The sequence below is a fragment of the Nilaparvata lugens genome, chromosome 6, assembly GCF_014356525.2.
Source record: "Nilaparvata lugens isolate BPH chromosome 6, ASM1435652v1, whole genome shotgun sequence".
Classification (NCBI taxonomy): domain Eukaryota; kingdom Metazoa; phylum Arthropoda; class Insecta; order Hemiptera; family Delphacidae; genus Nilaparvata; species Nilaparvata lugens.
In genome coordinates this window covers 49555970-49572962 of record NC_052509.1, presented here as the reverse complement: position 1 = coordinate 49572962, position 16993 = coordinate 49555970, and the positions used below count along the sequence as shown (strand labels likewise).

The 16993-nt window shown below is 31.7% G+C and overlaps 1 protein-coding gene across 2 annotated transcripts; it reads right to left on the bottom strand.

Annotated features, from left to right (window-relative positions):
- Positions 1-352: 352 nt before the first annotated feature.
- Positions 353-16862, bottom strand: LOC111050483 (E3 ubiquitin-protein ligase LRSAM1). Of its 2 annotated transcripts, XM_022336819.2 has the most exons (15): positions 16478-16862; positions 15580-15693; positions 14593-14721; positions 13928-14228; positions 12406-12515; positions 11495-11524; positions 10524-10625; positions 9988-10096; positions 9285-9434; positions 8566-8665; positions 6060-6309; positions 4989-5105; positions 3614-3808; positions 2077-2283; positions 353-597 (listed from the first exon to the last, which is right to left on the bottom strand). In XM_022336819.2, exons 1-15 carry the CDS (start codon positions 16544-16546, stop codon positions 475-477), a joined length of 2106 nt encoding a protein of 701 aa, XP_022192511.2. In that variant the 5' UTR covers positions 16547-16862; the 3' UTR covers positions 353-474. The 2 variants fall into 2 exon arrangements, with proteins under 2 accessions (XP_022192511.2, XP_039286981.1); XM_039431047.1 differs by lacking the exon at positions 11495-11524.
- Between the last annotated feature and the right edge of the window lie 131 nt (positions 16863-16993).

Genomic DNA, 16993 nt, shown 5'->3' with positions numbered 1-16993 from the left:
TTACTGAATTATGATACAAAAATATAAATGATAACAGGAAGCGATAGAATACTACCCAATAGTAGGATTATAAAATTTAGTATTGAATTACTTCTTAAATCACATAAAACGATTGTAATTATTGATTAAAACACTGATTAAAATTTATACAGCCGGTCACCTCTCAATGTTTGAAAAAAATATTTTGGAAATCATAGGATTAAGGTGAATAAAAAAAGTATTAATTTTCCTATTACGCTTAGGATGATGCTGATATTTTTATTCAGAGTTTACTCTATCCTTTAATATTTATAGCAATTCGATTTGGATCCTGAATCTTCCAACATTCAAACTTCCATGGGAAATGATTTTTTTCATTTCGCTGAGGATAATGTTGATGTTTGAGGTTCAATGAAATTCAAAATCATAGCTTATAACAGTTGGTCCTTAGAACATACCTTATTAAGAAGTGAGAAATATTAATATAATTTACTTTCAAGGCACAATGGCACGTATCTTCTGGGCTATAGTAGCTCTGCACAGCGGACAGTCTTTCAGGTAAGAAGCACAATTCACACACACACAAAGGTGCCCGCAAGGAATGAAAACAACTTCGTACTGAAAAGAAAAACACAAAAAAGTTAGATTATATCAGGACATTTATAGAATTCAGATATATTCGATATTATCAATATTATCCCTATCAGCCTATAGTAAGATTCAAGTTATAAAGTCTGCATCTGACCATCGCATTGCTATCCTTGTCTGTCATCAGACAAAGTAGAGATAGCTCTATCTTTTTCAACTCCGCACCGTTGCCGAATGGTTTTTAGACTATGTAGAAGTCTGATGAACAAGATGAACTACCAAAATATTCCATCTCAACGAAAATGTTTTATTAAATCTTGGGAAAAGTATTATTTCTAGACGAATAAACTATTATACTATATTAAACTATTAAACTACTATATATTTTGAGATAAAAAAAATAATTATTAACAAGAATCAGCAATTAAAAATCTGATCAGATTTACAAGGAATTGAAGATTACTTATGAGGGCGGTGGAAACGGAGAAGTGGCAACAATGTATTCCTATCATTTCAACTGACTTTAATTGAATCTTATTATATATGGTTAAACTACATGAGTGAGAGTCACAGTCAGCATTGGACGAATACTTACAGTTTCAAGTGAATCAAACTATTTTTAAGGTTATCAATATTACCTTAATGTAGTTCAATATTATCAATGCAGACAGTTTTGAATTCAATTCACTATTGGAATTTATTATTATTTTACCCGTGCTTTGCAACGGAACAACGGCATAGATAGAATTATAATTTAAATGATGATAAATTACAGCATACCTATTATGTTTTATTTCAAGATAAATAATATTATCTTTACCCTCTGATACTACTGATACCAGTGAATTAGGATCTTAAAATAGACCGAGTTTTAAATGGTTTTCTGTTGGAGACATTGAATAATTAATTCTGGAAAATCAAGTAACCTAAGGAATCTAAAATTCAGGTTTTGCAGTGAATTAAATTGATTACGAATTCTATTGTTCATAAGTGAACAATATTCAATTGCCTATCAGCAATTTGAAAGCTCTTAATCAATTGAATGGGTAATTCTTTCAAATTATTCTCATTTTTTGCAATCTAAACTACAAAATTCGCTTTTAAAAGACATACTCATAATCTCTCTTATTATTTTGAAATTGTGTTGAAAACCAAATCAATTTTGTAGAGCAGCGAAGAAGTTTTGTAGATAAATTACCGGTACATGATTACAAATCCATTTTACAAATTATTGCAAATAAAAGCCTTTTGATTAACATCTTTCAGTTACCTAAAAACTGATTTACATGAACAAAATACTCTTAAAAAATGTTTATACTATAATACAAAAATGTTATGAACAAAAATATAAGACTGAATTAATAATTAATTTATAAATTAAACTTAAATTTTAAAAACACTTATGGAGTGAAAAAGTAAATTTTAGTTTAATTTTAATAGTGAAAAAGTATGGATATGCAACAGAGTAATTTATAAATAATTAGACAAATGAAGATATAACACACTTACAGCTCCTTCCATGCACACAATACAGCTACAGCCATCATTCTCAAAGGTGGATTCATCTTCAGTTGGCAGTAGAGGGGGAGCGGAGGGCTGCATGTCAGGAGTCTGAACCAACTCAGGGGCAGAAGGCACAAACTGACTCGCTTGTTTCTCTCTGTACATGGCCAGTGCACTCAAAATCAACTCTCTGTCACCGCTAGAGACACCCATCTGCAACACAAATTTAACAAACTCAACATTCCAAATAGAAATTGGAAAAGACTACACAAGAAGTATATTTCTTAGTTATTGAGCATTGGTGAACGGATGTTTTTGAAATTCACGTCAAAGTTCACCTTGTCTATTAATATCTGAAAGTATTAAATAATATCTAATCTTAATTCTGGAAGTTTATAGCTGTTGTATAATACAGAGTGATTTTAAACACCATAACACAGGGGCATTTTAGCAACCTTTCTCACACGGTCAAGAGACGGAATTTTAGTAGCCGCCACTAATGAGCAGGTATATATTGGACATGACTATTGTCCCTGTGTGCAGAGGGGCTTAACAAAAGAGTGTGTGAAAAAGAAGCCTGACATTGACGTGTCCATTGTCGCTTAACATATATGCTTCCCATTCAACCAATGCTGAAAGTTTGAATGAATATTTATTCATTCATTCAACAATGATAAAAATACATAATCATGAAATAATTGGGTATGAAAAAACATACTTTTAGCCCTCACTATTCCGTTCCCGAATATCACTAGAGAAGAGAGGTTTTGGACTATTTTTCTAGTTTTCTATTGTATTAAGCGCTCCCTAGACATTCAATATTACTGTAGAATATCAGTACCTGCTTAAAAAAATACTAGCAGGTAACCCGTGCTCCGCAAGGGTCTATTTTAAAACTTAACTAACTGAAAACTTGACCGAGTGGTATCTTGAAGAGTTTAAACATAATTTTCCTATCCCCTACGTGTATGAGCCAGTTCTTTCCTTTATTATAGTATAGATAAGTTCTTCAACTTGGTGCTAATCTAATAAAGTGACAGAACTCGAATCTTGTTTAGAAATCTTCCTCAACTTAATGCCAACTTGACAAAATTGGACTGGTTAGTAATTTAGTTATAAATTTTAACCATCTGCTTCTTTCTAGATTATAGTTCTATATTAACATATGGTATGTAGGCTATTCATATCCCATGAATGGAATTTGAATATTAATTCTGAAAAATCTAGAAGGAAAATTAAAATTTGGGCTTTGAGCTGCACGAGATTGATATTTTTAGAATTTATTTGCAAAATTTGGAGATCTTATCATTCCCGTTTTTCCGGTATGCAATCCAAAAGTTGATATGTTTTGATGCGAACAAACACAACCCTACTCCCTCTTATTATATAGATGATAGACAACTAGGATAAACACGTCATAGACACTATGGCCTGATATTATAAGTGAGTACTATTCTGTACAATAATATTGACCGTGTAGGCCGCTCAAACTTTTCATGCATAAAGAACTAAATAAAAATCGAAAGTAGTCGAATGCACTAACCTTTTCTAAAGCAATCTGATCGAGGCCGTCAACAGAGGAGGCAAGGCCAGCTGATAGTAAAGGAAGACAGTGAATGGCGTTGAGCTGCACCAAGCAGTGCACCAGAAGAGGATCGAGCATCTGTTGCAGGGACTGGGGACACCGGTCCATCAGGCGTTGGTACTGCTGCAACCAAAGGTCTTCCGAGCAATTCGCCTAAACCAAACACAAGGAATAATACAGAAAAATCATAAATGCTATCAAATAATAATTGAGTTTCAAGAAATAATCTTAATTGCTTTTCAAAAATGTAAATGCATTTTAGAAAAATATTTGTATTTTTATAAATACTATAAGATAAAAATTCCATCTCCATAAATTATATCGGATAATAATTACATTTTAAATGTTTTTCATTTATTCCATGTATTCCAATCACGCAATTACAACATAAAACGAATTATAAGGAGAGAATCCACAGGATGAACCAAAAACTGTTTCTCTCCCTAATTTTTATAAAAAAAAAGTTCAAATGAGGTTATATAAAAAGTTTTCATAATAACCACAGAAATTTACAGTTCAAATATATATTATAGTAAAATAGTTGTATCTTGGTTAGTCAGAAAGGTGAAAAGATAAATTATTACAATTGAAATTGCATTATATTAATAAATTGGAAAATATTTTGAAACTTGATAAATTTGAAGCCAGAACATTACAAAAACATCCACTATTAGCACAGGTGTAATCTGTGCTTATCTTATATTTCACACAATTTGATGAGAGAATGTTCATTTTTCAAATAAACTAAAGAGGGTTTCTAGTTCTTAATTACATTTCATAATAATTATACTTTATAATAATTATGTTTCATACACTTTTTAATGAAGGTAAGTTTTCGTTTATACGACCTCGGTCGACGAATGAGAAAATAATGATAGCTTTGGTTCTTAAAAAGAGATTGGTCCATGGGAGTTTATAAATAATTATATTGTTAAGCTCCTCTCTCAGGAGCTCAGTTGACGCCGTCAGTAAATCCCCTCGAAAGTGGTTTTAAAAGGAGCTTTACTGTCGGGGAGCTTAGTTGGCGCGTTCCCATTATATTACTATAGAAATAATGTTTTATACATTTTTTGATAAACGTAAGTTTTCATTGATGCGGCCGACCACTGTGAAATGATAGCTTTGGTTGTTAGTAAGGGATTGATTGGTTCATAGGAGTGCTCACGCATTGCCAGAATGAAAATCTGTAAACACTCCCATAAGGATCAATTGTATTCTTCCTCGGTCGTCGGCCGTAGTCCAAAAATAAAAAATTGCCCTTATTCCTTTGAGCAACCACATAACAGAAGAAAAATAAAACCTGGTGTTGGAAAAAAGGTATAAAAATAATCACCTGACTTTGCTGTATCGCTAGCAAAGTATCCAACAATTGCTGTCTCCTCTGGTCCCTTTGCTCGAGAAGATCCATAAGAATTTCAGACAACTGTAAACGTTTCGAGCAGAGTTCGCTCTAAAAATAACAAGAAAACTAATCATTGATAGTCGTCAACTTCTTTAAGAATGTTCTTCAAGAATAGCAATAGACACGATATATTTGGTAACTTGAAAAATATAAGATTCTATTCGACCTATTCTTAGGAATCGGTATGTTGACTATTATTGAGGTGTTCTACTATTCCCAGTTATATATTACAGATTCTTTAAAATACAGAATAAATATTTATTACTGATATTGTGGTGAAAATTGGAATTTAATTGAGGTATTGATTGAGATAAATTGAATATATGATGATAATGGAGTTGAATAAATTTTGAACCAAATACAATATTTTCTGTCATTCTATCTTGTACGAATCTTAAAAAAAATAAGTGCCCTAAAGTAGAAAGTTCACTAAAATATATACATAGAATCTTGAATGTAGTGAAAATACTGGAAGAGATTTAATGAATGCTGCTGAACATAAATTTAGGTCTTGACTGGAATACAAACCGCACTTCCAAACCAAATGCAAGGTCAGGCTACCTAATGATAGACAAGGACACAAACAACAATGTTAATCAAATACTGCCATTATAACGTGGACCTCACTACAGCATATGTTTTTCCTATGATTGCAGCCATATGCTTTGTTGAATAAATAGCTCTCATCTCACTGAATTGTGTGACTGACCATGAGCTGGTCATTGTTGGCCTTTCGTCGCATGAGTTTGACAGCAGTAAGTGTGGACAAGGAAAGCAATATCAATGTTTATCAAATACTGCCATTATAACGTGGACCTCACAATATAGGTATTCATATAGCATATAGGTATTCTAAATTCTATGATTGTAGTTATTTATAATTATCATTTTATTTATTAGATTGTAAGAAGACTCTTCATTTCAAGAAGTTTGTAGTTATATTATGCTGTGTTGAATAAATAAATCGTATCTTATTGAATTGTGATTAGAAAAGTGACTGACCGTGAGCTGATCGGTGTTGACCTTTCGCCGCATAAGTTCGACAGCAGTCAGTGCAGCCAACTGCCGCTCGGCGAGTGTGATCTCGGACACGAGTGCCTGCGAGTGCGCGTCGGTGCGCTCCAAGAGGAGGCCGAGGGCGAGGGGGGACGAGCCCCCTCCACAGCGCGCCCCCACTTCGGCCAACCAATGTAGCCGGCCGGTGCTCAAGTCGCTTGCTGCCTCCCCTAAGCGATGCTGCACCTCTTCAACCCTACAATCAATATTGTTAGATTAGATGAACTATACAAACGGACGTGTCATGCAAAATCTCATAAATGATGGACCACATGCATGAACACATACCAGTCACAATTAACAACCACATGATATCATATTATTCAAACAAGGCAAAATGTCTTGGTATTTCTCTGGATGCAAAACTTGGGTGGATAAGCCATGTCAAGAAAAAGAGGGATGAGCTCAACTACAAGTATGATGTATTGGTTGATATAGTGAGGTCCACGTTATAATGGCAGTGAAGAAAGATAGGAGAAAAACGTTGCCAAGTCTCTCCATTTTGCCACTGAGTGTACACAGCTGTTACTCAATTCATCCCATTAAATTTGATCTAATAATAATTTATCAATTCAATGTCAAATTAATCAAGAACATTTTTTTTCCATAATTTGATTCGAAAATTTGCTTTCATAACTGAGATAAGATTTTTATACAAACCTGAAATGGCGGCTAATTTAAAAACCTGTGATACAACAATCTGAATTTCAAAACAACAGAAATTGAGTTAATTGGTAGGTATTCTATTCCAATTTCTTTTAAAAATAATAGAAAAATAGAAATCCTATATAAAATAAGTAATTTTAATGAAAATAGTTCAGAAATAATTTTTCAATATTATTTATACCGGTACGAGTAGGTCTGTGTAGGCTAACTGAAGCATGGATGAAGTCTAGGATGGTTAGTTATCAACTTTTAAAATGTCATTTCAGGTATTTTAATTTGTTTTTCTCATACGGTAATGTCTAAAAATTATTTAATTGTTTCAAAAATACATTTTAAATCAATTATTCGACTTGTGTACTCAAGTATTTTGATAGAATGAAGAAAAAAATGGCGAATTATAATGAATTGTTTACTTTTGTACAGTCACTGTCAAAAGTAAAAATAAAATATTCTGGCAAACTGACAACATTGCAAAGCTACAGGGAGATAGCGCTAACTGTTTTGTTGTATGATAGAAAAGGACAGCAACAGTATTGTCAATCGTACACTGCCATTATAACATGAACCTCATTATAGGAAGGAATTCAAGCTTATCAACCTACAATCCTATTATATTAAGCGACAATTTCTGTATATCTGTTTATATTTTTCTTTTTTATATCTGGTTATCTGGCTATCTGGTTATATAGTTATTTATGTTCAACGGATCTCGAAAACGGCTCTAACGATTTTCACGAAATTTGGAATATAGTAGGTTTATGACATCAAAATTCGATTGCACTCGCTGAAGGACATGGAAAGGATAATTCATCCTTGGAAAAACAGATGATGATTTCCTCGTCTGTCGATAATAGAAGATGCGTGTGTCTGTGTGGAAGATCAGCTGTGTAATCAATTAGCTTACCGTATCTCGCGAGAAATTTTCATTGACTCGATCAAAATACAGTAATCTGATTTGTTGTTGACATGAAATGGTATATATCATAATATTCAAAGTTAATCATTATTTTACAGTTCTAAGTGATTAGTGAGTGTTATTTTGTCATTCAATTTGGTATGTAAACAATCTACATTAGAACTTTTATGTTTTCAAATATTTGGACTGAAAATTTCACCTGAATTCATGTGTATGGAACATTTACTTTTTGGAATATTTATAGTGTATAAATCAAAATTCGGGGAAGAAACAATTTTGGGCTGTCCCTGTTAGTCCTTTCCCAATCATTTTAAAGAATTGAGTTCTGTTTATCAATAAATAAATAACGAGCACAGCTCGGTGCCCCGATATTAAAATACTATACAAACAAATACTGAGGCCTGTCTGGTTGTATGGTGCTCAACTGTGGGGCTGTACAGCATTGGAATCATCCAATAATTCCAAAACAAGTTTCTGCGAAATGCTGTAAATGCTCCATATTTCATCAGGAATGCCTGACCTTTACAGAGACCTTCAAATAGAGACAGTCAAGGAGATGATTGTAAAAACAGCAAGGACCTTTGAAGAGGCTCTACAAGACCACCAAAATGTTGAGGCAATCGAGCTTTTGGACCACTCAACATTAACGAGGAGATTGAAAAGGGAGAAGCCAACAGACCTGGTGTGAGCCTCTAGGAGTGCTTAGTGAAAGTGGAAAAAATTAATATATTAGTATAGTGCTGTGATTATTATGAATGAGCTAATTTAAAACAAGGAAAAGGTTTATAAGTTTAGTTTAAGTTTATAAGTTTAGTTTGAGTTTATGAGTTTATTAAGTGAATCTTACTATAGAATGTCAACAAAACTCACCGAGTTAAAATATCCCTTGCCTCTTCATCTCTGCTCAGTTCATAGTTCAGCATCTTTGCTGTCTGTTCCAATTCCTCGGCGACCATTTTCTCCATTGCATCTAAAAATGTTGTGTAAATAGTTCACTGATTAAAAATGACATGAACATTTGTTTGCATTCGTTTATTTATGGATTTCTCAATAGTATTAATTTATCAACATCATCGATCTGAATTTTCAAATGAAATATTTATTTGAATTAATAGCTTTACTTATAAAAAGCATGTAAGCATGTTGTAAGATTAATATACTTTTAAAAAGATTAAATTCGATTGGACTTGTCGATTATAAGAAACAGAAACATAGAATCAATCCTGATACTTATTATCGAACATTGCAATAGAATTTAACATCTTGTTATGAATCTTACATGCCTATTAATAATCTAAGCTACAATTTAATTGTTTCGTATTACAAATATCATCCAATATGAGCATCCCAAAATCTAAATGTGACTAGTTCCAAAGTAACCGTACTACATACCTTGGAATATTAGATGAATATGAAATAATTAGCCACTTGAAAACATAACCAGCTTTTTCAACAGACAACTTTAATAAGAAAAATGTGAACTATTGATGTGGATAATATGTTATCAAAATAGGTTGATTCAATGACAGCAGATAATATTTCTAATCTATTTTCATACTTCAGATATTTTTTCTAATTATTTTACCAACCTATGACTTCCTTTCTCCTCAAATCCAAAGTTTGCAGAGAGAGCATTTCTTCACGCTGTGCTCTATCTCTTTCTTCCAAAACTGCTGGATCCATCATTTTCCTATTGGCTATCAGAAGCTCAGTCAGCATTTTATCCGACTGTTCTTCAACTGGAAAATTATTAGAAATTTAAATTATCACTTGAAAAAAAATTACTTTTTCTACTGTATAATCAGCCTAATTATTCTATCTTTTTTCATGGTTCCCACACATTTTGTAAGCAGTCAGGTGTCTTAGTATCTGTAAGGATATAGTTGTCAAGTTGTCATTGTCATAACCACAAAAATATTAAAAAAAACTATACTGTTTTCGGTTTTATAATTAAATGACCTTGAATATTATGGATTTTAAATGTATGGGAATGTACAGTATTAAAAAGAACTTTTTCATCTATAAAGTTTTTTCTCAGCTGGCTCCGTGGTCTTGCACATCAGATATCGCTCAGAAAATGTAATATTAATGCGCCTGCTACTCCCGTTAGACAGGAGCTGACCACATGAAAAGCCGGAAAATAGTCGCTCCCCGGTGTTTCGGAATACAACTAAACCTGTAGGTCCACTCATCTATTATTATCATCATCCTTTCAAAAACTCTTGCACAAGTCTGGAGCTTATGTGGACATCACACTCAGCAAAAACTAATATTTTATACGAGTTAACCAACCTTTTTGAAAATGAGCAATGACTTCTTTGCGTTCAGCATCCTTTTGAGCTTGAAATTCGACTATTCTATGTTGAAGGCAGTTTTCTTGCACAAGTAGATTCTTCAGAAGCTGAAAAATGAAAAAATCCTCTCATGTAGTTACAATTAAAAATATTTACTGTTTGAATAAAGTCTTGAATTGAATGCACAGAGTTGCCCAAAAGTCACTAAGTCGCTACACATCATAAAGCTTAGGTTACACAGCCTCATGGGTCAATTTTGAACCACTTTGTATATTTATAAATCAATTTTTATTATTTAACGATATTGCATATTGATTTACCGGTAATGTGAATTGCAGCAACAATATAACTGATTATATAAGGTGAAGCTATTAGTTCATTTTCAATTAGCATGAATGAATAGCATGAGGAGAAAGTGAAATTTAAGAATATGTTCAAATATCACCAAATCGAAATTAATTAACTTATATGTCTTATAGACAATGAATCTTGGTAAATATGATTTGAAGTACAAATATAGTAGCATTTATATACCTCATCTTTCTCATTCTTCCGTTGTTTCTGGAAATCTAATTCCTTTATTTGCTGTTCTTTTAAATCATGTTCAATGGCAGCCAATTCTTTCATTCTCATATCCTAGAAATGAAACCACATAATTTATTAAAATTAAATGTAATAATGCATCGAAATAATTCATAGAAATGAAGGAATCAAAGAAAATAGCATTCAATAATATAATTCAAAGCGTGAGACGTTTAGAGGATTTTCAACTGAAGTAACATGACAATAGAATATTGAACAGAGAAAATTATTGAATATGAAAGGTTATTTTCGAGAAGAAGAAATTGAATGAATTTTATTTTTAATTAATTGGAATTGACATAGAAAAACACTACGGTAAAGGAAAAGAATTAATATTAAATTATAGAATACAATACATAATAAAAGAAACAATGCACGGTATGTGATTTTGGAAGAAAGATACTCGAAATAACTGTAAAGATTATAGAAAGAATAAATCTTAGTTCAATTTAAAGTTTCGTTCGAAATTGTTGAACATTCCATACAAAAATATTTGAGGAAAATTTTTAAAATGCAAAAGAATTATGCAAATGAATTATGTAGGCTGTGTAATGAACATTCAACGTATATAGAAAAGACGTACTCAAATCTATCAAACTATGTAGAAAATTGATTTTTATAATGAATTTACATTGAAATTAATATGTCAATCACAAAAGTTTAACAATTGATTACAATTAATTCAATTTACATTAAAGTATTATGTCAATCAAAAAAAGTTTGATAGACAAAAATATCATAAAATTGAATCGAATCAACATTACTAATTCACAAAACTTACAAAGAATCAATATTCCCTTCACATTCAAGAACTCAACATTCAAACTTGAACAACAACCATGAAGATAATCATAAATTGTGCAATAGTGTGAAAAAGTGATAGAATAAGAAAAAGGTGAAAAATAAAAACATCAAATACGTGCCTTTTCTCTAGCCAAGTTTCTTACTTTTTCCTAAAACAAAATAAGATGAGATCTATTATTAGATTAGAGTAACGATTGAAAACATGAAAATAAAGAAACAATATGGCAAAATAAATAATAGTGTAAAATTAATAAAACTTATCTATCGACCAAATACCGAGTATGATAATGATAAATAATTACAACGGGAAAAGCTCTTTTTGACTTTACTGGTAATATCAAAGAAAAGTATTTTGAATCCAACTTTTGAATGGTAACACTGATAACGCAAAACTCATAAAACATAACTTATTGTCTACAGAATGATAATATGAGTTCAGAATACCGATAAAATGTAAAATGAGATGATAATACCAATAAATTAAAATTCCAAAGTGTAAGGAAATAATTCATTCTAAATTATTTTAAAACATAGTGGTCTATTTAGATTGAAAACAAATTAATCTTAATGATACATTTGTAATAATCTCAATAACTAATCTTTATTCTTTGTTGTAAGACTCTCCTTCTATCATTAATGTTTTTAACGACAAAATTGCATCTTTTGAATATAATAAGCTAAGAAATAAATTTTAACTTGATAAATACCAAGTTGGAGAATCAGAGAAACTCTTCTAATATTCACGAATATAGTTTTCATTTGCAATTCAAAGTTGAAGTGATTAGAAAAAATAACAAACAGAAAGAAATATTAACTTGATATTAACAAAAAGTGGAAATTCAAGAGAAAAATTATTAATTGATAAGTGAAAAAATGTAACAATTTATAACCGAAAAGGTACAATGATAAAAATTGGATGATAACTGATTCAAAAGAATGGATAATATTGTCTACATCTACAAAACTAAAATCCACAATAAAATAAATATGATGTTCAAATTTAAAAAAAAACAATGACATTCAAGTGTACCTGAAATAAGTCATCATCAGCCTCAAAATCAATATGTTTCGTCAAATTTTCTTGCACTCCAATAGAATCAGCATTGCTTAGTTCAAATTCTGGACTAGTATAATCACAACCTAAAAGAAGAATCAATGAATAACTGGAAATGGAATTACGTCATAATCATCAATCTTTTCTCACTCAATTGAATGTTACAAAAAGAACCTATGTACATGAATACGGTAAAAGTGAATTGGATGGAGTTAATCAAGGAAAATAGGCCTAGCATAAAAAGATTGACATAATGTTTACAGAGGGCACATGCGAATATAAGGAAAACATAATAGAAAAACAACATATGCACGTTTAACGGATGTACACGTTGATCATCTTTTAACAAGAAGTTGATATTACTTCAGATATAACTGTATCAGCTATATTCTATAGAAGGCAGTGACAAGGCAGAGAATCGGCAACGTTGCTTTTCTACTGCCATTATAACGTGGACCACTCTATAGACACTATTTTTATTATATTTTAATATGATAAAACTATCATACTGTAAAAATAATTTATAAAATTGACTAATATTTTTTTATATTTCTGTACCGAATTATACAGTAAGAATGGCTCCTCCTACCACTGAATTTTAATTATACAACTTTTTCTGCTCAGCTTGATTGTTCTTTTGATGCTAAAGAAAGGAAAATTTCAATACCTTCATAATTTTTGAGCAATAATCTTCATAGTACAATTATAGAGGAATAGCTCTATTCCAATATTTTTATATGGTACAATAAATTGACACAGTTTAGAATTTTCTATTCCGTAAGATACTTAGAGCTGTATATTTTTCAATTTTGTTACTATTATCTCTTCTTAATTAATGTTTTATTGCTGATTCTAGTCGATTTGTGATGAGATACTCTTTGATGATGATTCACTTTGAACAATCATTATAAAATAACAATACTTCGCATTCAACCAATGCTGACAGCATGAATCTCAATATAGTATGATATACAAGTTGTTTTGTATAATTTTAATGCCGGTTCAAACTTCTAAAATTGTATCGGCTGAGAAGCATTTTATCTTTGACAAAACATTTCAACTTGTGGACGTGTGCTCTAAGTTGACGTTTTCAACAGTCAGAATTTGTTTGAGTGTTATTTTTAATTGACATTCACTGCCATCTAAGGGAGAGTACCCCAAGGTCCCTAAGAATAGCCGTTTTCACACGCACCGATTTTTCACCGACACACAACACCTAGAATGTTGGGTAACTCCATTCGCGCTAACTTCTCTTGGTGGATACTCTATAATTTCCGTATGTACCCTCAAATTTCTCGAATGAGAAAGCAATCCGATCAGACACCTCCGATTGTCTGATTGAGTTGACGTGCCGACAATCGGAGGACATTCTAGGTGTCGTATACACGAGAAATCGATGTATGTGAAAAGGGCCATTCACTGACACAGTCTATCTGGTTCTCCCGGTCAACGACAAAAAATTCAGGTATCAAGTGAGTATGGACTGGCCATAACATACCTTTTGACAAAAAATCAAGGACAGCCTCGACTCCATTTGCGGTAACTTCGTTGGGTGGATAATCTATAATTTCCGTATCTAACCTCAAATCTCTCAAATGAGAAAGTAATCCGAGCGTATTAGGCAAAGAAACGAGCTTTGGATTGCCATTCAAATGTAGCGAGTGCAATTTTCTGAGGCGGCCAATATTCGATGGAAGACATTTCAATTTATTGAAAGACACGTCTAAACTTCGGAGAGATCGCAATTCACAGACACTGTTCGGAAGTACTTTCAAGCTATTCTGGCTGACATTTAGATCCTGAAAATGAAAACAAAAATTAAAGAGGAAGATAGAGGCAGATAAACAGTGATTATCTTATATACAGGTGATTGTTTCAAGTTAATATAAATTTGCATATCAGACTCCAATATTAAGACTACTAAAGTAATAAAGCTGAAAAATACAGTAGGCTGCACAAAAATAGTTTCTTAAAATATATATTGAGACTGAAATATTTTTTAGAGTTTTGACTTTCCCTATCATTTGTTTTACAATACAATATAAATAAAGTCAGAGATATGATATATACGGCTTCTTTTCTATTCAATTAAAAAGTCGCCAAGAAGAAACATATTAGTAGTTTGATTTGACGTGAATTTAACGGAATCAAATAAAGACTCACCACCAGATTCTTTAGAGAGCCTATTCCTTCAGGCAGCATTGTCAGCTTGTTGCTATGAAGATTCAATTTTATAATCAGTTCCAAATCTCCAATATTCCCCCCTCCTTCCAGGCTCACAAGTTGATTGCACTATAAAACAAAGACATTTTATAATAATTACAAGCATAAACTATCTATTATACGTTTCCGTTAATAGAAAAATGAAATGAATATAGCATGCTATTTACAATGGTATATTAACCTTCATTATGATGCAAGCGTATTGGATCGGTGAAAGTTGAGAGTGTTAAGGTGCGTACAGATATACGCGCCTCCAACATTATTCCCACAAGTGCGGAACTCGCTCCGATCATGAACGTTACGCAAGATGTTACACCTCTGTTACACGCTCTTCTCGCGTTCCACTCTTGCTCCCCGGTCGATCATCAATCGATATGCTCGAGTGAAGTTCGATTGCGGAGCAGAGCGAAAGTCTGTACGCACCTTTAAATGTAATGCAAGTATCTGCACATAGTGCTTCACAATTCGCCAACTGAGTGTGGCAAGATTCAATTTCATTCAACACTCTAAAGCTTGAAGCTACTTTTCCTGCTCTACTATGTTTGCACCCTGGACACTGACGATTTAGATTCAACGATTAAAATACCTCTAGTTGAATCAAGTTTTTAGAAGAGCAAGTTTGGATTTTTTCAATACAGTAGTGTAGGTTCTTAATTTAAGAAAATAAATAAATATTGAGTTTATCATACACAGGTAAACTATGGAAAGTAGTGTTTGTGTCCCACACTGGATTTATTTTGTTAGAAAAAATTCAAACAAAATTCATATTTAAATGTGATCTCAAAAATTTATCGACTATAGCATTATACTGCCCCAGTGTCCCGGGAGTACTACAATTGTTATCAAACAATACTTGAAACTTGATTAATTTATCAAACATTAGAGTAAGCTCAATGCATCAAATTTATTATTCAATGCCTTACTTACTTGCAATAATAAGCATTCTTTCCTCATAACTTTGCATAATGAAAATATTCCTGAGGGAACTCTTTTCAGATCACATTCAGATAAGTCAAACACTGGTTCTGGATCCACTCCTGCCTGAAAACCAATAAATTAGCTTTAGTTATTTATTTCATACATATTTCCTTAGTCATGACCAGAGATCTGGATGAACTGTGACTGAATGTGTACATGACTTAATCCTTGGTTAATATATGATTTATATTTACTTAGAAAAACATATAAACCACTCATAATTGGAAATTTTTAACATTCATCAAGATATCCTCGGCTCTAAAAGCATCATATTTATCACTTGAGGTTCAGATGATGTTTAAATAAGTAAAATTGTAACTCAATTGACCAGGTCTTAATTTTTGTTCATGTATCAGAAGACAATTTTCCTTGACAGACAGAAAAATTGCTATTTTCAATTTTTCTTTTGCTGTTGTAGGGGTGTTTGTCTCATTTTATTGTCAGTGAGATTATTTCTTGGATGCAACAGAGCAAACAAGATAATATAATGGTTGACCACAGTAAATATATTCTCAGCCTGATAAAGATGAATCAAACGTATAATCCAGGTATTCTACCAAATCCAGGATCCTTGGCTTTCGTGTGTTCATTGTTTATTAAGGTGTTCAAGGTAGGGTAAGTTAGTATTTTTGTTTGTAACAAGAAAAATATATAATAAAGAATACAATTTCATAATTATTTTCAGCATTTAAAAAAATGAAGGTAAAACTGACTTGGCCTAGTAAATTCAAAATGACTGAAATAGTAATTTTTATGAAAATATTTAAGTTCAATATAATGTATTCTATTGATAGGGTTTTTATTTCAATTATGGTAGGCTATTATCAATAGCTTAATAGTATCTTACCAAATACAATTTCTTTTCTAGAATAGCTTTATAGTTTTGTTGATTTTTCTTTTTCCCAAAAAAGGCCATGTTTAATTAGAAAAAGAGATAAGAAAGTCTAATCACAGTTTGTAAACAGTTCTTTTCTAAACTCAACGTCTTCGTCATAGCGCTTACTCATACACAGCTAACCTAAAACATTTTTATTTGCTTGAGTTACAAGATGTTGAGAAATTAATTTTATTGAAGAGACTCCTTTGAGCTATTATAATTATATGATGGGATTGATGAAAAGCACTTTGGTTCAATAGAAATTACCAAATTACACTAAATACTTATAAAAATTCGTAGCAAACACTGAACAGTTAACAGCGTTGTTGTTGACTGAATAATTTATCTGAACTACTGTACTGACTGATAACTACCAGTTCTACCACTACTACAAATACAAGCAATCAGCTGAGTTTTGTAATAAAATTTTTTAATCAAGGATAGTTTGAAACAATAAATTTTCAACAGCAGAATAAATTTTATATT

Coding starts and splice junctions, on each gene's coding strand:
- LOC111050483 (XM_022336819.2), bottom strand. CDS start 16,546: ATGGCCTTTTTTGGGAAAAAGAAAAATCAACAAAACTATAAAGCTATT. Junction 10,626..11,494: donor GAAACTTGGCTAGAGAAAAG/GCACGTATTTGA, acceptor TTTCATTTCTAG/GATATGAGAATGAAAGAATT. Junction 9,435..9,987: donor CATTGCTCATTTTCAAAAAG/GTTGGTTAACTC, acceptor ATAATTTTCCAG/TTGAAGAACAGTCGGATAAA.